General features: G+C 38.9%; 1 protein-coding gene across 1 annotated transcript in view; it reads left to right on the top strand.

Moving 5' to 3' along the window:
• Positions 1 to 22,006, top strand: part of tenm4 (teneurin transmembrane protein 4) — a 231,648-nt gene extending 209,642 nt beyond the window's left edge. Inside the window, 5 exon segments of the mRNA XM_058744934.1 lie at positions 2,484 to 2,719; positions 9,390 to 9,686; positions 10,531 to 12,145; positions 14,140 to 14,282; positions 18,842 to 22,006. Coding sequence (XP_058600917.1) covers positions 2,484 to 2,719; positions 9,390 to 9,686; positions 10,531 to 12,145; positions 14,140 to 14,282; positions 18,842 to 19,600 — 3,050 coding nt within the window. The 3' untranslated portion in view covers positions 19,601 to 22,006.
• Positions 22,007 to 24,710: the final 2,704 nt, after the last annotated feature.

Below are 24,710 nucleotides of genomic sequence, written 5' to 3' on the forward strand. Positions count from 1 at the left end.
ACCACTTTTGTTTGTTCCAGCCTCCCTTTTTCACCAAGCTCCTGCTTTTCCTGTCCGTCTTAGAAAACCAAATCTTAATCACTTTGGCCCTCGAGACAGAGGGGTGTGGTTGGGGTCAGGGGCCGCCATTCTAGCTTGTGATTTTCTTTGCATACTTTGGCATTTCGATATCCTGTTTTTCACCTAACCAAGCGCTCCATCGATTCCCGATAAATAGCTTTGAACTCCCTGTGCCCTGCTCTATTTCCTCAGAAACTGTAAAGATTTTTCTGCGCTCCTGTGAGCGTTTGATTTGAAGGGCTGTCCTCCTCCCCTGGGCTTCAATTGGTTTACCGACGACTGCTTCTGAGAGAAGAGGTAGAGGGCGTAAAGTTCTGCTGGTGTTCTTATCCTAGACTAAACTAATGGTCACCTACGCATGGTGACCTTGTCCTGGACATCTGCTGGAGAGAGAGAAAGAGGGCTTACTGCCAAACGCTTTGCTGCTAATTAATTCACTATTGTCTGCTTTGTAAACGGAAACCAGTTTGGCTTTAGCTCCAACACAGAGTTTCACGCACGCAATCTGGATATGCATTTCACGGAGGTGGTGACCTTGTGCTGTTTATTGACTTTCCAAGGTTGAGTGAGCGTGTGTTCGATTTCCAGGTCATTCAGTCAGAGGTTTTTTTCAGGGCACCAATATTATTTACCTGAATAAGCCATCAAAAGATAAATATGCAAGAGCTGCTTATACATTTGACATTGCTACGATCCAATTTATGCACAACTTTGTTCATCTTCAAAGACAGTATAGAGGACGAAACGGACAACTCATGGAGTTGAATCATTCAATGTGACTTTAAGTCCTGCCTTTTAATTAAAAGCAAGCCAATTATGTTTTTTAGAATTATTTGAGATAAAGACGTTAAATTTAAGATGCCATTGTTATCAGATATTATTTCAGAATTTTATGGAAGACTGTTTCTTCTTATAAATTGTGAGATAAAGTGTAAAATAGAAATAGTCATATCGTTAGATATGAATTCTTAGTTACAAGAAATGAAGTCACACTGCAAGATACGAGATACAAGAGTTGCAGCTGCTAGAAATAAAGTCATAATTACAAAATGTAAATGCAACTTTATTTGTCGCAATGGGACTTTATAAGAAATAGTCACATTGTGAGTTATAAATTTGCAATGACGAGATAGTCACATTGCAAAATATGAAGTTGCAACTGCTAGATACTAAATCACAATTATGAGATATAGTTAGATTTCAACAAATAAAGTTGCGTTTATGAGAAATAGTTACAGTGTGAGATAATTTCACTATGAAATAGTCACATTGCCAGATATGAAGTTGCAACTGCTAGATACTAAATCACAATTATGAGATATTTTCAGATTTCGATAAATAATCTGACAAAGTTGCATTTAAGAAAAAGTCACATTGTGAGATAAATTCGTAATGAAAAATAGTCACATTGTAAGATAAATTCGTAATGAAATATAGTCACATTGTGAGTTATGAAGTTGCAGCTGCTATAAACAAAGTTGCAATTATGAGATATAAAGTCATATTTTGACAATGGAATTTGTGTTTATGAGAAATACAGTCGCAAAATTGTGAGACATAGTCTCAGTTACTTTTAGATGTGTATTTTTTATAAATGTTATAATGTGTTATTCCTAATAAAGTAGATGTAGAAATTAGCTGCCTGAGGGCATTAGCATGATGGCTGTTGAGTGATTTGTTTAGCTGTAAAAGCACTGTTTTCTGTCACACACTCTGACTTTCACTGTATTTAATTGGAATAGAATTACTTAAAAATATTATTCAGTTTATTTTTAACAGGGAATGAGTGTCCGCTAGCTACTTGTTAGCTTCACATGCTAGCTTGTTTGTATGGCTGCTGTATGCACTGCTTTTGCTAAGCAATTAATTCCCTTTGACTAGTAATGAGTTTCATCAAAGCATTCACTGACATCTTCTCATTTGATACGTCATTCTTGTTAACAGTCTCTCTCCCATTCGCTGTCTTCGCTCTTTATTTCTCTCAGGTTCACCCCCCTTTTCTCTTTCACTGTCTTCCATCTTCCGTGTCCCTCCAAAGCGCTTAGCGAGACCACCTGGGGATGGAGACAGACAGTTTCAGATTTAGTTGCATCTCAGTTGCCACAGGCAGACGGCTTCAACTATGATAGCTTTCTGCCTCTCTTTCGCTCTCTCTCTCTCTCTCTCTCTCTTTCGGTCTTCTGAGGGCAACTCAAAGACTAACTAGGCTTTGAATCATCCCTTTGTTTCACTGTCTGTCTGGTCTTGTTCAACAAACAGTGGTGTCATAAATTTGGCTGCCATTTTGAGAGAAATACAGCATGTAACCAATGAAGGGTGGAGATTAGTCATAATTCTGTCAGCTTTTACTGATACTGTTGGATAATAATTCCACAATGTTTTGCAAGATATATGAGACTAGTTTGTTTGTCTTTAAATCGTAGATCAAGTCAAAAACAGTTACTACATTGGTCTGGATGGCTCCTTGCGTCTGGTATTGGCCAACGGTATGGAAGTGTCTCTTCACACGGAGCCTCACCTGCTGTCAGGAACAGTCAACCCGACCATAAGCAAGAGAAACGTCACTCTGCCCATTGACAATGGACTCAACCTGGTTGAATGGAGACAACGGAAAGAACAGGCACGAGGACAGGTCACAGTGTATGGGCGCAGACTCAGGGTAAGAACGTCACAGAATTTTCTCTCCACATTTTTTCTCTTATTTGTACATGAATTTTAGAGTCTAATTATTTCTAAAAAAAGCTGGCAGTTCTGCTGTTGCTAGAAAAGATGGTAAAAGCATTTTTTTTTTTTTTTACAGGATCACATAGCCATTTTAGCACAAATGTTATTAGAGAGCATGTGGAAGTATTTTAGACACATTTAAGAATAAATTATGAGAGCTATGAAGCCCGCTGGCAACACATCCAAGGCCAAATTGTTAGAAATTAATTCAAAAGCTACTATTTATACTTTTGACAAGATATTTATTAATGTAGAAAATGCTTTTATATCCCAAGCAATTTGCAATAAGTAAATAAATAAAAACATCTAATCTTGTAAATTGAGTATTATGGTCTAATGTCACAAAATTCAGAAAGAATTCCATAGAAAACAACACCTTGAATATTTAAAGCTGCAGTCCTTAAATCTTTTGTGTTCAAAATTTACAAAATTTATAGAATAAGCGAGTACACCATGAATCCATTTTCCAAACCGTGTCTTTGGCTTGTCCTGAATCACTACTGTACACATTTAATAAGTGTTTATATTCAACTATAAGACTATTTTAGACTGGTTCGGGTAGGTACTGCAGCGGAGTACCTGCGTGATTTGTCATATACATAAACAGAGAGAAGTAGTTCCAGCTACAATGTTCTGTGTTATTTAGCCGCTAGAGCGCCAAAAGTTACAGACTGCAGCTTTAATAATTAAAATTTATGCAGTTGCATTGTCAAGGTACTCTGAAAGTATGACAATAGATTGTTCATGATTAATTGGCTTTGAAAGCTTCATATTTTATGTTGGATTTGTATTAATAATTTATGCTTTTTGGATTAAATAATAAATATCATTAACAATACATAGCATTATTTTTGTTCAAATACCTAATATTTTAAAACTAAGGTAAATTATTCATTATTCCTGTTGCCTAATTTTTTAATTTTGCATTTGTATTTTATTTCTATTCAACAAATACAAATTCACATTGTATTTTGCGAGACTAAATGTACAACCTACCTGTCATCAGAACGTCATTGTGTTCAGACCCCCACGTTACCTCAACGTTGTCATCTGCTCATCCTGAGTTAATTTTACGCAGACACGGTTCCATACCTCGCAGTCACACCTCCACATAGCAGCTCATCTGAGCATCAAGACCCCTGTACTTGCAGTAATTGCTTCTCGATTATAATCTCTACTGCTTCTTCTCATCAGTCTCAGAGTCACACGCTGCGCCTGTCCTTTAGACTGATCACTCTTATTATGGCTGCCCCGTAGAGTCTAGCTAGGCCTTACCGGTCAAGTAGCTGCCTTCCAAGGTCAGTTTGCGCATGTGTGTGTCTCAGCAGTCGATCCATCATTCAGCAGCCATGTCTCTATGACCCTGAGGGCTGAGGTCACCGCCTAGGGCAGGGTTGACTCTCTCGTGATCAAAACCCTGAGGGTTTCCTCAGACATCATCTGATGTCTTCATAATTCTTGTGCTGCCAGTATTGGGACCACCTTACAGCTTTTGCAAGATGATATATGTGCATATACAGACTACCATTTAAAAGTTTTGGGTCAGTAAAATTTTAGCGATTTTAATATTTTTATTCAGCAAGAATGCATTAATTTATCAAAAATGTATAGTAAAACATTTATGATGCTACAAATTATTTCTATTTCAAATAAATGTTGTTCTTTTGAACTTTGTTCATCAAAGAATCCTGAAAAAAATGCATATATATATATGTGCTGTCAAACGATTAATCGCATACAAAATAAAATCGCATACAAAGTTTTTTTGCATAATATGTGTGTTATGTGTATATTTATTATGTGTATATATAAATACACACACATACAGTATATGTTTTGAAAATATTTACATGTCTATATTTAGATTCATATAATTTATATTATAAATAAATATATTTGATGTATAAGCATAACATATTTTTCTGAAATATATACATGCATGTGTGTGTATTTATATATACATAATAAATATACACAGCACACATATATATATATATATGTAAACAAAAACTTTTATTTTGGATGCGATTAATCGCGATTAATCATTTGACAACACTAATATATATACATATACAGTATATGTGACCCTGGACCACAAAATTTTTTGAAATTGGGATTTATACATCATCTGAAAGCTGAATAAATAAGCTTTTCATTGATGTATGGTTTGTTAGGATTGGACAATATTTGGCGAGATACAACTATTTGAAAATCTGGAATCTGAGGGTACAACAAAAAAATCTAAATATTGAGAAAATCGCCTTTAAAGTTGTCCAGATGAAGTTCTTAGCAATGGATATTACTAATCAAAAATTATTATTTTTATACATTTACAGTAAGAAATTTACAAAATATCTTCATGGAACATGATCTTTACTTAATATACTAATGATTTTTGGCATAAAAGCAAAATTTATAATTTTGACCCATACAATGTATTTTTGGCTATTGCTACAAATATACCCCAGCGACTTAAGACTGGTTTTGTGGTCCAGGGTCACACACACACACACACACATATATATATATATATATATATATATATATATATATATATATATATATATATATATATATATATATATATATATATATATATATATATATATATATATATATATATATATATATATACACTCTTTGAGTGCAGACTGTAGAAAGGCTCAGCTTATAAGTATGAACCAACGGACAATCCGTACTGAAATCATTGAGCAACCTTGAGTGACGTGTCAAGTGATATTATGTGGGTGGATGAGTGGGTGAATGTGTCAAATTGTATGTGTGTGTGTGTGTTGTATGAGGGGTGAAGCTGCTGGCTGTGAGGATGTTTGTCAAGTTGATATGAAGCCAAGAGAATTAAGGGAAGAACAGAAAGAGATTTAAATGGACACATTTACAAAAGCATATACAGTATGCTATTACAATGACTCTTTAAGAAAATTCTATTACAATGATTTCAACCATACAGTATATCAACTACTTTTAATGTGTGCATTCATATGCTTTCCCACAGTTCAGTTAACAAAGCTTCTATGAGGCATCATACTAACCGAAAGATAAAAGGCTTCCAATACCAATATTGTGATGCATAACGATCCATTGACTCGTTAGATTTATATCGCAGTGTGTTTCAAATGAAGATGTAGTTGGCAATACCCAGCCCTAGTAGAAATGTGGGTCACTAGCAGCCTGAAGTTTTACTGTGGTCACATGTCCATCACACTGACTACTAGACACCATCAAGAACAGCTGCCAGGCCACCAAAATTATTCTTGTCTCCATAGCAACCACATCTCCTGACAACAACAGAGCTCTGGAAAAATAGTAGTGTAAATTGTCCCCTCACAGCGAGCTCAAATCCCAAAAACCACTGAAAGCTTAAACGCAAGGCCTCGACTGACAGTTCTCTAAATGTTTGCTTTACATTATTAGAATGGTGTCCTATACTGCCTCCAAACAAACAAAACCAACACGTGGGCAAGTGTGTTTACTGAAGGAAGCGACAAATCGCACTGAGCAAACAAGATTACAGTTCTTACCACCGCAGCGGACGGGGGGAAATTATAAATGAATTGCAAAGCGACAAGCAAATATTGGATTTGAAGAACAAAAACTTGAATACATTTTTTATGACAGCAGAGAAGAAAATCAAATGCTGTTTGACAGATTTGTTGACTTTTCGAATATGGAATGGGAAATTTCAATTATTGATGGTGATTTATGAAAACAAACGTTACTTACAAGTTGTTTATTCATTGCCAAAAGTGCATTAGCGACAGTCCTAAGATATTCTGATAATTAGCAGAGTTATGAAAAAAATGTTGTCTTTTGTTCCTAGTTTTAATCGTTGTTTGTTTGACAAACAGGAGTCGGGTAATCTCAAAGTAGTTGTATTTTGATCAGCAAAGCATGCAAATTTCATCCGGCTGTCAAAAAAGGGAGGGAGAAACATGGCAAGTGCCTGTCTAACATTCCCCAATACAGTGTGTGAATAATACGATAACTTTTCTGGAATTTCAGTCAGTAAAACATCAACTATAAAGGTTAGTTCACCCAAAAATTACAATTCTGCCATTTACGCTCATATTTTTCAAACATGTATAACTTAATTTCTTCAATGAAAGACTAAAGGAGATGTTTTACAGAATGTCCATGCTGCTTTTTTTCCGTACAATGAAAGGGGATAGCACCTGTGACCTTATTGTCACTGTGTTTCTTATTAATATTATTAATGTTAATATTTTTGTGGAAACAACAATACATTTATTTTCAGGAATTGATGAATGGAAAGTGCAAAATAGCAGCAAATATTTGAAACGGAAATCTTTTAAACGTTGTAAATGTCTTTTATCTGTCACTTTTTATCAATTCAATGCATCCTACCTGAATTAGTGCTAATCTTTTATTTATCTAACCCCAAACTTTTCAATAATAGTAAAAAAAAAAATAATAATTAAATTTAAAAAAGTGAGCAACAGTGATGCTACGTATTTTGTCGATATACTGTCTTATACTGAAGAGTGTTTGAGCAACTTGCTGTCTGCGATTTTCGTTTGAGTGTCAAAATTAGTGCCACACGAAAATATTTGTAGATACTGTTTAAATGTGCCTTATGTAACATGTGGAATAATTATGGTTTAGTGTAAGTACACCCTACTTTTTGTCTTGATGTCCTTTTTGGGGGTTCTTAGACACTTCCTCAAACCCCCTGTTTTTCCCACCCTGCCCCTGTCCAATCTCCTTCCTCCCGCCATATCTGCTTTCCTAAAGCTTAGTCCATTTAAAGGAATGTCCAATTTAAGGCATTCCCCTTGAGCGGGTTTCCATTCTCCAGAGACCCAAGATCTCACTGCCAAAAGAGCTTTTTTTCCAGCCCGTTGGGCCTCTGCTCAACCAGAGCCTGGCATGAGCATCCAGCCTTCACTTTCATTCTCTCTTCATTTTTTATTTTTTTTTCCTTTAAACCCGTCGCTTCAGTCCCCTGTCATCCTACTCTGGACAAATCGGCCCTTGACAAAAGTTCTCTCATCCTCAGAGCCATAAAAGCCTGGCTTTTTGATGCCTTGAAATGTCTAGTAAATAACATTTAACAGAATAGCATAAATAATAACTGTTTTCGAACTGGTTTTCGAACAAGATGGATGGATGGATGGATGGATAGATTGATGCTTTGAGTAAGTTCTCAATCTTGATATCTTCAGATAAAAGAGTCAAGCTGTATTTGAAAAAGCGAGAGTGAAAGAAATGGGGGCCATGTTCATCAGTAGGTGGGTGAGGCTTAAAGGAGTGGGGAGGGAAAAATATCTGCCCTTTATTCTGTCAACCTCTTTGTTCTGTCACCCCCACCGGGAATTCTCCTATTCATGAGCTGCTTGCTTTTAATGTAAAATAATCCTCTCAATTAGGTATTAGTGACATTAATTGGCCCCAGTGTAATTGTCCCTTCACAGATGAGAGCTCCCAGCATGCCCACGAGGAGGAGAGAGAGCGAAAGCTTGCTTGCTGTGCTTCCCCCCTTCCACCATACCACTGGACCAAAGCCAACAACAACTCGCAAAATCACTTTAAGACTCTGTTAAGCCTTGCCAGCAGTGAGCCAAGCCGGGTACCAGAGTACCTGATGAGAAAAACCAAGATCAATTAAGGACACATTACACTGATAAGAGATATGGGGAAATGAGTGTTTAATTATAATGCATTTCAAAGACTGTTTGGCCCAAACTTCCAGATGGTTGTTTAGTCAATACTCATTCAGCCCTGTAGACATAATACGACAAAGTGTTATGCTTGGAAAAAAAAGAAAGTTTTATGGCAAATTTTGAGTTTGCATTCATGCCAGACTTAGAAACATGCTAATAAGCATTTTTCTTAAATATATTAGACAAGTTCATAGTACTTTCGGGTTACCAAGTGGAGTAGAGTGCTTTTTATTTTTGCATTGTAATTCTCAACAACAAGTGTAGGTTCTTTATGGACTAATACAATGTTGACATTTAGTTAGGTCTAGCTGGATGCCCCATTTATTATCCACCAATACCTAAATTCACATCGCCGCAATAAAGATTCTAGTGCATTGTGCCAAGGGTTGAAGGTATTAAGGCCTCTAAATCCTTGATCGCCCCCCGCTTTGACCTGTGTGTGCCTTTGGGATTACTAGCCATGTAGGACTAGTTCTCAGCTCTGATCTCAGCATGTTCCGGGGTCAGAGGGCTCTGCACATTCGGACTGAGCCAAAAACTCAGTATGACATGTCATTCAAACAATGTAGTGGGCTTTGAACTTCATATGCACCTCAAGTGTCATTGTTTTCCTCCTGCTTCAAATACAATGGAAGTGGAAATCTACCCCTCAATAATTCCTTCCTTAAAGGCATGAGGAATGATTATACTAAACTGAGTACTTCTCTCATTCTTTTTGCTTTAACATGCAGCAAACAAAGAAACCAGTCAATTTAAAAGCTTGTGGCCTCTAGAGGTATGCAATTGAAAGTAAAAAATCATTAGAGTAAAACATCATTTGAGTTTCAGCGGAGACAGTTCATGCTATCAAGTCCATGTGTTGAATTCAGAGGCCTAATCTTCCTATCTTCCTTTTTTTTGGTATAGGTTCATAACAGGAACTTGTTATCCATGGATTTTGACCGAGTAACCAGGACTGAAAAAGTCTATGATGACCATAGGAAGTTCACTTTGAGGATCCACTATGACCATGCGGGAAGACCTACTTTGTGGGCTCCAAGTAGTCGGCTAAATGGTGTCAATGTCACATACTCACCAGGTGGCCACATCGCAGGCATCCAGAGGGGCACTATGTCAGTCCGAATGGAATATGACCTAAATGGGAGAATCACCTCAAAGATATTTGCAGATGGAAAGTCATGGAGCTACACCTACCTTGAAAAAGTAAGTATCTTTATCTGTAAAATTATCAGGTTGAAAAATAATTGCTACTTCTCTTTTTTCTGAAGAGATCTTTTTGTTAAACCCTGTTAATTTGTTACTTGTTAAGCTTTAACCTTATGTGCTTTAGCAATGATCCCTGTCTAATGTGCAGCTTGTGTTATGCATTGTTACCACATGCAGCCTGACAACGAACTTGTTCATAAAATATCACTGAGAAAAAAAGTAAAATGTCACTGTCTTGTTAATTAGAACCAATATCTGAGAAATCCAAGACCTGTGTAATACGAAAATGGCAGCTGTTTAGTACATTGAAGTGCTGACATCCCCAATACATGGGTTTAAAAGTATTGATTGTAAGCTCTAAATTCACTCTATTTAATGTTTCTTGCCATTCTAAAATGACCATGTGCTGCTGGTAAGATCAATAACTTCTAAGTAAAAAAAAGGAAGAAGAGCTGATTCCTGTTAAAATATAAACTCCAGAATATCCTCCCACTGACCTCCATATAAGGTGACATTATTAAAACTGGTATCAGGGGAGGGGGGGTATGATGACTTAATCCTCATTAAATTAGATTTCGCCCTTCTTCATTTTTCAGTCAGTGTTGTAGAGCAGCATATTTGTAATTTTTATGCACCCTGAAGTGATTCTGTGACACCCTACAGTTTGTTGTGCAGTTAGTCATGTGGTGCAATGTGACTCCTGGGTACTTAGTGACCTTCACTTTCACTGGGATGAGAATTTCACATTTAACTGTTTGAAGTGCTCTCAGAATGTGTTGGGAATTACTATGCTTCATTAAATCAGCTTACTGAGCATCATTTTGTCATTTTCCTTTGGCAGTCCATGGTGCTGCTGCTATACAGCCAGCGACAATACATCTTCGAGTTTGACAAGAACGATCGCCTCTCTTCAGTAACAATGCCCAATGTGGCCAGGCAGACCTTGGAAACCACCCGTTCCATCGGCTATTACAGAAACACATACAAGCCACCTGAGGGCAATGCCACAGTTTTGCAAGATTACAGCGAAGATGGACTGCTTCTGCAAACCATCCACCAAGGAACGGGGCGTAGAATCATCTACAAGTATGGGAAACTCTCCCGTCTGCTGGAAATCCTTTATGATACAACACGGATTGCCTTTTCTTATGATGAATCTGCAGGCATGCTGAAAACGGTGGGGCTTCAAAGTGAAGGCTTTGCGTGTACCATACGCTACAGGCAGATTGGACCACTCATCGACAGACAGATCTTTCGTTTCAGTGAGGAGGGCATGGTGAACGCTCGTTTCGACTACAACTACGACAACAGCTTCCGTGTCACCAGCATGCAAGCGGTCATCAATGAAACCCCCTTGCCTATTGACCTCTATCGCTACGATGACGTCTCAGGCAAAACGGAGCAGTTTGGCAAGTTTGGAGTCATCTACTATGACATTAACCAGATCATTACCACAGCTGTCATGACTCACACCAAACACTTTGATGCCTATGGACGAGTTAAAGAAGTGCAGTATGAGATTTTCCGTTCGCTGATGTTCTGGATGATGGTACAGTACGACAACATGGGGCGAGTGGTGGCCAAGGAGCTTAAAGTGGGGCCCTATGCAAATACCACCCGTTACACCTACGAGTATGATGCTGATGGCCAACTCCAGGTGGTGTCCATCAACGACAAGCCTCTTTGGCGCTACAGCTATGATCTGAATGGGAATTTGCACCTCCTTAGTCCTGGTAATAGTGCTAGGCTTACACCGCTACGTTATGACATTCGGGACCGCATAACTCGATTGGGTGACGTGCAGTACCGGTTGGACGAGGATGGATTCCTCAGGCAGAGAGGCAATGACTTCTTTGAGTATAACTCTGCTGGGTTGCTTGTTAAAGCCTACAACAAAGTTAATGGGTGGACCATCAAGTACCGCTATGATGGCTTGGGCAGGAGAGTGTCTAGTCGATGCAGCCAAGGCCACCATCTGCAATTCTTCTACGCAGACTTGTCCAGTCCCACCAGAGTCACGCACATGTACAATCACTCAAGCTCAGAGATCACCTCGCTCTACTATGACCTTCAGGGCCACCTGTTTGCCATGGAGTTGAGCAGTGGAGATGAGTTCTACGTGGCCTGCGATAACATCGGTACACCGTTGGCTGTATTCAGTGGTGCCGGTCTCATGATCAAACAGATCCTGCACACAGCTTTTGGGGAAGTGTATTTGGACTCCAACCCAAGTTTCCAGCTAGTTGTAGGCTACCAGGGTGGCCTTTATGAGCCCTTTACAAAGCTTGTCCACATGGGACGCAGAGATTACGATGTTCTTGCAGGCCGATGGACCACTCCTGACCATGATGTTTGGAAACAACTCAACAGCAACAACATTGTGCCCTTCAACCTCTACATGTTTAAGAACAACAACCCACTGAGCAACAACCAAGAAACCAAGTGCTACATGACAGGTAATCACATAATTTCTAATAATTCTTGTGTTGGAACACACTGAGGTTAACATTATTTAATACATCCATCCATCCATCTATTATCCAAATTGCTTGTCCTGTGTAGGGTCATAGGGCTGAGGAAGCCTATCGCAGCGCCTCGGGCCAAAGGTTGGGAGGGCTATTAAATAACCTGTAAATAACTTAACTGTTACATTTTACCTTCAACAATCTAAAACACCATGAGCACCTGGTGCCAAGAATCTTTGCACTAGAGTGATTATTTTTCAGGCTCTCGTCCCAGCCCCAGCTTGGGGGTGATCTTGCCTCCACATACACTGCTTGTGAGCAATGACAGCACAACAAAGTCCCCTTTGTTCTTCATTCAGGTTGTTCCTCTGAAATATCCCATCAGTCTTTGCTTCCCTAGCCTGTGCGGGAGGTAAATAGTAGTGAATGCTCCCCAGTGTTAGACAAATAACACAAAGGAGTCCATGGAACTAGAAGCTAGGGGCTGATTCACTTTTCTCTCCACTTGAAAGTGAAATCGCAGCCTTACTCAAAGAAAACAAAATATTATAGTCACATTTGTAGTCTATAACAGTGAATGCGTGCTGGTTTTTGACTGAAATCAAAGCCTTGTTCATGCCCTTACTATCAAAGGAAATGAACGCTATAGAATCACAATATCGGTTGTTTATGTTAGAGCAGCCTTGTTCTAGTGTGTTCCTTTGTGTATTTCCTTTGAGTATCCTGTCGAAAAGATTTGTGGTGAGATGAGCCCTTGTTCTCTGAAAATTCATATGCAACATTCATACACTGAGCTTATTTGGAGTGCTGCAGCAACCCTGCCCCTAACCCTTACCTTGGATGCAGCAAAAGTGAACCTCGTGAGAGTTTTCCAGAACCATTTTTACCTTTCATATAGCACCACTACAAAATACTATACCTGGTTACTTGCTTATGTTGTGCATTGTATACCATTCTCCAAAATGTGAAGTTGGTGTGTTTCTTATGATTTTTCTTGTAAAAATCTGGTTAATTATGCTCACCAGCAAATAAGCACCAACTAACTAGCATTTTCTAAACTGGCATGTGCTACTGTAGTTTTTTCTATCTTTTTCAGAAGGATATAGCATATGTATGCTAATATTACTGCGGACTAGCCATATTTCAAGCTCAGCTAAACACCTAGCCACTAGGCTGTAGCCTATATCATTAAAGTTAGCTTTGAAGAAGGAAATCTAAAGATTCTGCTGCATATTAGATGTACTTGAGTGGGCTGTCAGCCTTTTATGAATGATGGCATTGACATTTTCATTCCTCTGAAATACAGAAGGGTCCTTTCATTGTCCTTAATCAAATTCATATTTAAAACAACTCTGTCAAGTGACACAGCCTTAAATAAAGGAGCAGTTGTCAGTGTGCACTTCATTGTTATAGCAGTGTCTCTTCTATCCATGACTAATGTATTTGATGCAGCAGGGAAAAATCAAAAGGCCATTTGATTTTGGTAAGGTTCATACTCTCAGTATTTTATAGTATGATTCACTATTCATGCTAATGCCTGTGAATATGCACAAAAACAAAAATGCATATTCTGATTATAGAAAGGGTGACACACATGGTCACAGCATGAAATATGTATGATTATAAAGCACACCGGCAGATCTCAAACATCAAGTTTCTCACATGCTGGATGTAATTTTATCGTTTTTTTGTGTGTGGACAAAATGCTACAAATGATCATCTTTTTTTGGAGATTTGCCACTTCCTGTGGAGGATTAATCATATTTAGTCCAGTCTCTGAAACTAGTGTTGCCTGTAATGACTGCAGGAGCTTATTTCAAGAAGGAGCTCACTTGGCATGTGTCCTGATTTGCAATGAATCACGCTTTTGTGGTGTAGTTCACCCCAAATAGAGTAAATTATTATACAGGCATTATCACTGAGTGCTGCAGTTACCTTTTGCTCTGCTGTAAGTGTATTTCATCGCAGCATTTCTCTTTCAACAGATGTTAACAGCTGGCTAGTGACATTTGGTTTCCAGCTATACAACGTCATCCCTGGCTACCACAAACCTGCCATGGACACCATGGAGCCTTCTTACGAGCTCATTCACACTCAGATGAAGACTCAGGAGTGGGATAGCACCAAGGTAATTTATCCAACAAATTTGTCTTTTTGTTTGCCCACCTCTTTAAAAACACACCTGGCCTTTGACTCCAACTTCAGACTTTATTTGCAGTACCTTGACCTTTTAGTTTGCCGCCTCCCAAAGGAGTACACAGCAATCAACCCAGATTCTCGTGCGGATAAGCATGGCCTCTGCTCTGGCTCCTCAAGCCAAGGGAAAGGGGTCAAGCTAAAGAGCCCTTGTAATAGGACTGCCATTAGGGAAATTCACTCCAAATTTCCTCCAGCAGCAGCCATTGATTTCAGCTCAGTCTTTCACACTCTTTAGCTCTCTAAAAGATGTTGTCTCCCTCTCTTTCCCTATCTTTATGGTTCTTTGTCTCAATGCTCCCTGTTTTTCTCAGCCTCAGACATGCACTGATTATCGAGCCTCCTTTAAGCCATCTGAATAATTGAGAAGCCAGTTGGACATGGTGGCGGCTCTTTTGGCTGTTGTTAAGGACACCTTACCTCTTAAGCTGTCCTGGCTCAAACTAATGGTTCTTTCGAGAAGATAAAGGGTATATAGGGCTTCACAGTATTATTGGTAGCTGACTTGTCAAATACTTTTGGGAAGTTGGCATATCCTTCCATGTGAAATGCTGTACTCCATCTAAAATTATTTTAAATAGCTTTTTGCAGTATTATCACAGTTTTCAATATTGATAATAGTTCAACTTTGCCATTGTTCTATGTTAAAATAGAACAACAAAACAGTTATTTTAAATGATAGCATTGTTTTACTGTATTTTTTTTTTTTTTTTTTATCAATTAATTAGAAAAGTCATTTCGTACATTACCCATTTTTTTGGAATGTCCAGAAAGGTTAATGGAAAATAATGAAAATATATATTGTTGATAGCGTTTTATAAAAATCAATCATGCTGTGATGTAAAATTTTTGTTGTACTGCCCACGCCTATAGATGTATAAAAGCAACTTAAACTACTTGAATTTTAAAACTGATAGGCTTGTATGGTAAGTCAAATCCCAGTCGAGATGGTAAGAACTTCCACTCCACGCGTCAAACAGTATAAGCAGCACAACCTCAAACTATCAGGCTCTATAATAAGCAAGCATTTGAGGCTGAGCGACATGGGTGAGCCTCAGACAGCTGAGATATGAGATTTTAAATCTAATGTGATGGAGCTATTTGAAGCCGTCAGCCTGGCAGGTTTCATATGGCTTTCAAACATTCAAGGAGAACTGAAGTATCCAAAAAAGGACTTTCAAGTTTAGACACCCCGGATTTTGTTTTTATTTAGTTGAGTTGTGAGGGAAAACAGTCTCTTTCAGAGAGTTCTGTTTGGTTTTAACGGCCATACAGACTCACCTCCCAACATAGGATCAATGTTTTAGAAGGTATTAAACCAGACTTGTCCTAATGAATTCTCTTTTGGGAACCAATCATTATAATTTAATCAAGAGCACACAGTCTCCTCTTGTAGTGTGCTCTTGCATACAAAGCTGTTTAAATTGTCAGGGTGTGTATTTAAAAAGTCTCCACCGATGCAAAACATAAAAATGGTTACTTGTGGCCATTGGATCAAACCATCAACAGAGCAGAAAATAAAGTTTTCTAGTGTGACCACTTCTCAAAACCTGTGAAAAGTTAAAAGAATTGCACTCGAAGGTTTGTTTCTTTGGGAGTGGTGTGAGCTGACTTCAAATCAACTTGGACACAATGCAAAGATGCACCGATGGACTCTGCTGGGCAGCAATCTCAACCCTCAAGGGAGACTCCACTCTATCATGTACCTCGTAGGGTTCCTCTCCTATGGGAACCTCAGAAGTGCATCCAATACCACTTTCAAGACTGCTCTCAAAAGAGCCTAATTCAATTCCAAATCCTTGCTTGAATTTTCCATTTCAAATGTTTTTTATATTCTTTACGAGACCATAAAACTTGTGAATGTTTACGCTGAGACTGAAACTTTACTGTCGAAGTGAGACCGAAAAGGAACAATCTTGTGTCCTGCAGCCCTTTGCATAGTCAAGCCTACTGAGTTACCCATAAATCAGCTCTCTCTAGCTCAACCCCACACGCAGATTTTTCCCTTTTATTAGGGGGCAGTAAACAATTCTAATTGCCAACCAATTTGCTTTTTGGCAATGTAATTGTGGGGTCATTTATGGGCTTTTAAAGCAGCTGCATTAAAAAAAAAAAAAATTTACTAATGGCCTTGCAGCTGCACTGCTGCTCTTTTGAGAGTCTAAAGTGGGTTGTTTATGCCATAATGCCCATGTTACATTTACAAGACCTGCAGTGCAGAGTATCTGAAGGCATAGAGGAAATGACCCTTCATTACCAGCAGCTATTTTTCCTCCAATTTCTTTCTGGCTGAAATTTCATATTTTGCAACTATTAACAAACCTACTACCTAGTACCCACACAAGAACAACCGACTGAGTCTTACAAAGAACATGGGTTATATTAAAATGAATGTGACTTATTTTCATAACAATTAATTCTCTCCTAGATCTCATCAACATTATGTCATTACCAAATTAACATTCTGATTAAATAATTATAGACAGTACAACCATGGTGTATTAAATACTATTTACATTATTAAAGGGCTAATATAACAACAACAAGAAAAAGTCATGTAATTTACATTTTTATTTTTATGAACTCTTCCTTTTTTCTTTTTTTTCTTTTTTTAAGTGCTTAATTGTCATAGACAAAAACTCCCAATGGAATTAATGGTCACAAAGTTATGCTTTGTTCTCATTTTTACAAAATATAATTGAATATAGATTTTGAATTTTGGTGTGAAATATTGACTTTGGCTTTGAGATTCACCTGCTCAGTCCTGTGTTCTTACACACAGCCAGCACTTTCTAATTCAATTGGAGTTTTTTTTGGATTGGAGTTCTGCTGCTTCTAACCCTGAGCGTGATGGATTTAGTGCTCTGAAAATTTCCAGCAACAGCTGGATAGTGAGCGCTGACTTTTTTATCACTCTCGTTCTCCTTGCCGTTTAGACTCCCAGGGTCTTAAAGACCTATGTGGATGAGAAATGATGTAAATGTGCTGGTTGATATCCACTGGATGCCCTCAGATTGATTTTGACTTTGATCAGAGCCCTTTGCTGATAGGCCTCCATGCTGTCTGACCACCCAGTGCTATTTGAATGATGTATTTCTTTTCCTTTTTTTGGTCAGAGAAAAGTCAAATAGGTAGGTTGCAGCATAGACAACCCCCACCATCCGTTTATCTCTCTGTGCCCTCTGAACTGTGACCAGAATGAGAAGGCTAGTGGAGTAAAAAAACATATTGTGGTGCGGTGTGAAGTATACCTCTAAGGCAGGCATTCCGTTAAATGCTTCAAATATTTGCTTAAAGTACTGTAAATTTAATGTGAATAGCAGCTCTAGTAATTTAATCTTGAAGGTTTCAACAGTTCGAGACAATGCAGAGATCTCTTCTGAAACCCTAGAGAAGGTACATGTGAGATTACCAGGGTATATTAATCAGGAGAAACATGTGAGGTACAAGAGACAACCATCTGCTCTCCATTTAATCTCATCACTGTCTAGGAAAAACAACTGAGTCATTAAAGAAACCTTTTGTTTCTTTCCAAGTTCAGTAACTTAATCTGTAGTGAAGGGCAACACAAAAAGAGAGCAAAAAGGAGGCAAAGGGAAAGATGGGAACATATACTCTGAGGGAATCATATCAAATAACCCAAGAACTTTGTGCCAGTGCCAGAGCTTCAGCTGGACTCTGTTTCTCCTTCCGGACAGGAGCCCTGGAGTCTGACACCCAGAACACACTATTTCTAGGACTAGTACAATCCATCTGCACGCTTAGGTCCCTCATGGTTATCTAAATCTTCTCTTGGGGCGAGGGTTTCCCGTCAAGTCACATTAAAGGAGAGGATGACTTATCACTACATTATTGTTGGCCTAAAGAGAGAGTCCTGTATTCAGTTCTCCTCATGGGAATATGTTTACTCTCTACAAACAAAAGTTATTCCAGAGTTGAAGAGTCAGATCAGCACATTTGGAAGCAAAAAAATCACCTGATTCACACTTCTTCACACCTGAACATAAAATAGAAAGAGTTATGCTACGTAGTTATATCAGGAAATGTGAAATGTTTGAAGTGTTAATGAAGCAGCACGATTCTTGGTTGAGGGGAAAGTTGAGCAGCTGAATGCGGGGGTAGGATGAGTTTCCTGCTGAGATCACCCATCCTGCACAAACCATTAGGAAATGTTACTTACTCCCAGGAAATAGCAGCAGCGAAGGCGGTGGGCGCAATGACGCCTGCCACTGGAGGAGATAACATAATGAATGTGAAAATCATATGCAAGTATTTACAACGTAGAGTGTTTTGCTGAGAAGCAACGTGTCATAATATGTCACATTCAATCAATACCGCCACAGACCTCACTGTGGCCAATGGTAATTGCGAATGTTGTTTTGGAGATGCAATATCATACGTTTAATTTATTCACTCAATGAAAGTAGTCACCCATGATCAATGTGAAACTGATGGCAGGACACTCACAGGGTTTTGTTTGTCTTCTTGCAGTCCGTTCTGGGCGTACAATGTGAAGTCCAGAGGCAGCTGAAGTCTTTCGTCCGGTTGGAGCGGTTTGACCAGATCTACGGGTCGAGTGATTCCGGTTGCCCTCAAACCCCTCTCCGCACGCTCTTCGCCACAGGGGCCTCACTCTTCGGGAAAGGTGTGAAAGTAGCCATCCGGGAGGGCCGTGTTGCTGCCGACATCATCAGCCTGGCCAACGAGGATGGGCGGCGGATCGCGGCGGTCCTAGACAAGGCCACCTACCTGCAGGATTTACACTTCACCATCGCAGGTTTGGACACACACTACTTTGTCAAATTGGGACCAGTAGAGGGCGACCTCTCTCTGCTTGGCATGACGGTGGGCCAGCGCACACTGGAGACGGGTGTGAACGTAACCGTCTCGCAGGTCAACACGGTCCTCGGCGGCCGTTCGCGCCGCATAACCGACGTCCAGCTGCAGTACGGTACGCTGTGCCTCAACGTCCGCTATGGCAGCAGCCACGACGAAGAGAAGGTCCGTGTGCTGGAGCTCGCGCGTCAGAGGGTCGTCGTGACTGCCTGGGCTCGTGAACGTCACAGACTACGACAAGGAGAAGAGGGTTCTCGAGCTTGGACGGACGGGGAGAGGCAGCAGCTTCTGAGTTCCGGACGCGTGCAGGGCTACGAGGGCTTCTACATAGTATCGGTCGACCAGTTCCCCGAGTTGGCCGACAACGTAAATAACATCCACTTCTTGCGACAGACTGAGATGGGTCGCAGGTGACATGAACGCGAGGGGAACCCGTACTCGGACTCAGCGTCCAGGACTTCTTGCCAAAGACAAGTTGCGTTTGTGACCATATTATGTTACTTTATTTTTATGTTGACTGTGCCAGACTTATTTTTTTAATACATGACGTACATGGTTGAAAACAGTTGCACTGTTTCGACAACAGCAGAGTGCCCTTCTCTCTTTTGGTAATTCTTAAACCCCCTTTGCCCCTTAAGTGTGGCTGCTAGAAGACGGCATATGGCAGTGTCGGCGGTTTATTCGGTTCTGCCTTCGAGTTTGTGGGTTTGCTCAAAGGAATATAGGAAGAAGGCTGGTAATGCATTATGCTCACTGGCTCAGCCTGCTGCCAGACGAGCAGATTGTTATTCACGAGCTTCACTCCACTCTGCCTTTTCCTGCGCCTCAGCCAAGGAGAGACCTCTTTTAATCGCTTCTTTTTATACTTGAAAGCCCACCGGCTGTGTCATACTTAAACAAGGACATTGGTGTTTGCAGTGCATCGCTACCAGTTCAGATTCCTAGCTGAACCCATCTCATGTTCAAAACTTGTCGTGGTGTCTTGTAATATTTTGGGACTGGTTGGCTTGCTGGTAACATTCATTTTTTTAATTATTATTTTTATTTCCAAATTTGACCAAATGGCTTAAAACATGAATAGAAGGGGAAAAGAAGAATAAAGTATGCACTCTTCTTGAAAATTTGGAAAATTGACAGAAATTTAGGAAACAAATAGGAAATATGTATCCCCATGGTCTTTAAATGTACTTGAAATGAAAATGAAACAACACTGTTTAAAAGAAATTATCTCCAGAACCTAGTGAGCTGCCTACCTAGACAGCATTTCAAAGGTTGTTCTGACTTGACAGCTTGTTCCAATAGGCAGTTAGATTTAGTCTTTAGGCAGTGTTGCATGTGTCCTTTTGTTTTGAAGGCAAGTAAAAAAAAATTCAAGATGGCCAACAATTTGAGAGAAATGTTGATTATAAATATGTTTATATTTAATTCACTTTAAAGTATCAGTAGTAGTTATCTGAACTACTATTATATTGACTCTTATCCAATATTTCTGTGCTATGTATTATTATGCATATTAGAGTATCATGCATTTAGAATAGCAACATGCTAACATCAAACTCTATTACAGTCAGTTCTCTTATATTGTTTGTGTGCCGTGCAAAGATCCAGATTAATCACTTATGATGGTTCATTTTTGTTAGGGTGCTGCCTAGCAAGGCAGCTCACAAGGTTTTGGAATGGAGCTACTGAGACTATGAAGAAGGTTTTTTTTTTTTTTTTTTTTTTTAATATAATAGTTTGAAAGCAACACGTTATTTCATGGTAACATTCACAAAACAGTATAAAAATTGTGAAAGCATACAGAAATGTGAACACTTGTCCCTTTTTATTGCTAGTTGTTGTACTTGAACAATGCCTAGTGTTTCAACACATGGAATAAAGTCCAGAAAATCGGTCAATTCAATTAATTTGTTTTCATGGTTAAAACAAAGAGTTGCATATGGACCATTCCTAAAAATGACAGTATTTATTTTAGTGCTGTGTTTTTTAGAGGAGTATACATCCTCATGTTTGTCAGTGAAATAAATGCTTCAAGCGTAAAGCGGCATGAATGCTTAAAAAAAAGAAGCACATTACTTAAACGTGCACTCAGACTCCTTTTTTTTTTTAAGAAATGTACTGAGTGCTGCAAGCACTGCACATTGTGGTAAGGAAAGGTGACAACCCCTGTGAACAGCCTTTGCCCCGAGGGTCTCCCAAGCATGGGGCAACGTCGTAAGTGCTCTGAATGTGAAAGTCTGCAAGCTGCCTGAAATGCATTAAAGCCTGAAGGTGCGTCGTTTAGAGGTTGAAATGCACGTCAACCCATCATCTGGATACGTGAACTTCAAAGAGCGTCTATTTCTGGTTGGATGGTGTTAATATGTCGGACATGATGGTGCATTGGCGCTTCACGTTAGTGTTCGGTTTATGAATCTGCCCCTGCTGTCACTCTTGGGGAAATCACTTGGGAATGGTCACCAAGATAATTAGATCAAGTGTTTTAAGCTGTATAATATTGTCGAGCATATTTTGGTTTATTTTACTCTCATTGAATGCAGTGACATCATGAGTCTGACAATATCGCTGTGTTTAAAAAGAACAATGATGAATGAAGGAAAAAAATGCAATGTGTTTAATTGCACTGACATGCATTGTAAGGCTTTTATTTTTTCTAAACTTTTGGACTCATTTGGACTTTTCATTTGTTCTCAACACTGTGTTTCTAAATGCTTCTCTTTGAAAATGTAAATAAGGTGACAAGAACTGGGCTGTAAATAAAATGCAAATGTAGATACCTTTTAGAGCTACAGCAGTGAATCTGTGTAGTCTTTAGTTAAAGACGAAAAATAAAGAATATTTTGTGTTTACATTTATTTCACGCCATTGTGATTTACATCATATTTGATTTTTTTTTAAATAACTGTTTTCATACAGGTTTCCAGAACACTCCCGTTGGCCACTGGTTTGCACTAACTTATTTTATGTGAGAACAATGGAAGACCATTTTGGAGTAAAAAAAAAAAATTCTAATTTCAATTTTTACTTTAGATCTACAGGTGCATCTCAATAAATTAGAATTTTGTGGAAAAGTTCATTTATTTCAGTAATTCAACTCAAATTGTGAAACTCGTGTATTAAATAAATTCAATGCACACAGACTGAAGAAGTTTAAGTCTTTGGTCCTTTTAATTGTGATGATTTTGGCTCACATTTAACAAAAACCCACCAATTCACTATCTCAACAAATTAGAATACTTCATAAGACCAATGAAAAAAACATTTTTAGTGAATTGTTGGCCTTCTGGAAAGTGTGTTAATTTACTGTATATGTACTCAATACTTGGTAGCGGCTCCTTTTGCTTTAATTACTGCCTCAATTCGGCGTGGCATGGAGGTGATCAGTTTGTGGCACTGCTGAGGTGGTATGGAAACACAGGTTTCTTTGACAGTGGCCTTCAGCTCATCTGCATTTTTTGGTCTTTTGTTTCTCATTTTCCTCTTGACAGTACCCCATAGATTGTCTATGGGGTTCAGGTCTGGTGAGTTTGCTGGCCAGTCAAGCACACCAACACCATGGTCATTTAACCAACTTTTGGTGCTTTTGGCAGTGTGGGCAGGTGCCAAATCCTGATGGAAAATGAAATCAGCATCTTTAAAAAGCTGGTCAGCAGATGGAAGCATGAAGTGCTCCAAAATGTCTTGGTAAACGGGTGCAGTGACTTTGGTTTTCAAAAAACACAATGGACCAACGCCAGCAGATGACATTGCACCCCAAATCATCACAGACTGTGGAAACTTAACACTAGACTTCAAGCAACTTGGGCTATGAGCTTCTCCACCCTTCCTCCAGACTCTAGGACCTTGGTTTCCAAATGAAATACAAAACTTGCTCTCATCTGAAAAGAGGACTTTGGACCACCGGTCAACAGTCCAGTTCTTCTTCTCCTTAGCCCAGGTAAAACGCCTCTGACATTGTCTGTAGTTCAGGAGAGAACAACTGAAACTAAATTCCTTGACATGTCTTTGTGTGGTGGCTCTTGATGCCTTGACCCCAGCCTCAGTCCATTCCTTGTGAAGTTCACCCAAATTCATGAATCGATTTTGCTTGACAATCCTCATAAGGCTGCGGTTCTCTCGGTTGGTTGTGCATCTTTTTCTTCCACACTTTTTCCTTCCACTCAACTTTCTGTTAACATGCTTGGATACAGCACTCTGTGAACAGCCAGCTTCTTTGGCAATGAATGTTTGTGGCTTACCCTCCTTGTGAAGGGTGTCAATGATTGTCTTCTGGACAACTGTCAGATCAGCAGTCTTCCCCATGATTGTGTAGCCTAGTGAACCAAACTGAGAGACCATTTTGAAGGCTCAGGAAACCTTTGCAGGTGTTTTGAGTTGATTAGCTGATTGGCATGTCACCATATTCTAATTTGTTGAGATAGTGAATTGGTGTTTTTGTTAAATGTGATCACAATTAAAAGAACCAAAGACTTAAACTACTTCAGTCTGTGTGCATTGAATTTGTTTAATACACGAGTTTCACAATTTAAGTTGAATTACTGAAATAAATGAACTTTTCCATGACATTCTAATTTATTGAGATGCACCTGTATATCACACATGTATCACAAATGCAACTATATTTCTTGTAACTCTTGACTTTATTTGTCACATTTGGGACTTTATTTCTTACATTAACCTTTATCTCACAATTACCGTTCTATTTTTATGATTTTTATCCTCTTTGTAGTTCAATCAAATAGTGAGTCAAGAGAAAGATGAGCTAATATCATCACAGCTGTGTGTGGGTTATTAGTCACACTAGAATATTACGGCTTTATATAACGGGCCAATGTTCCATGCTGCACAACACGTAAACTGGACATTTTGGCAAATTCAGAAGGTCATCCAGATATTCCATAATTGCACACATTTGAATATTGTACATTTGTATACTATATGCTGCAGTATGGTACAGTCTTCACATCCTCATTTATAGTAATGCTCCTGAATTAGTAAGCTATTTTACCCCAGAGCTCCAGGTTGAAGAGTTTAGATGCATGCAAACATTATAAATCCAAATATCTCCAAAGAACGTGGCGCACAGAAAAAAAAGTACACCGTCTTACTCTATTTCATGTCAATTTGCTTCTAAAGTGGAACTGCAAATTAATGCCTTTAATGTGGAGTTTGACGTTAAGTGGTTCTGGCATCTAATTGTACATTGTGTAATGAGGTGTTTACAATTTTCGGAAGTTTTGCACAAGTGATTGAAATATTCATACACAGAAATTAGGTTCTAGATGAGGGGAGAGTCTCACAAAACAAAATAGAGCACCACCAAATATTTGTCATTGTTATTAACAAATTTATGGACCATAACATGAAGCAATATATGTTTCAATACACTATTTTAGCGCCGTTTTTTGCACTGCAACAGATGCATTTTGATTACATAATACACTTTAGAAAGTCTGGATAGTCTTTTAGACATGTCAATAAATAAACCAGTGCATGAAAGAGCATTACACTCAACAGCGGTGAG

This window comes from Onychostoma macrolepis, chromosome 15 (genome assembly GCF_012432095.1).
Source record: "Onychostoma macrolepis isolate SWU-2019 chromosome 15, ASM1243209v1, whole genome shotgun sequence".
NCBI classification, from domain to species: domain Eukaryota; kingdom Metazoa; phylum Chordata; class Actinopteri; order Cypriniformes; family Cyprinidae; genus Onychostoma; species Onychostoma macrolepis.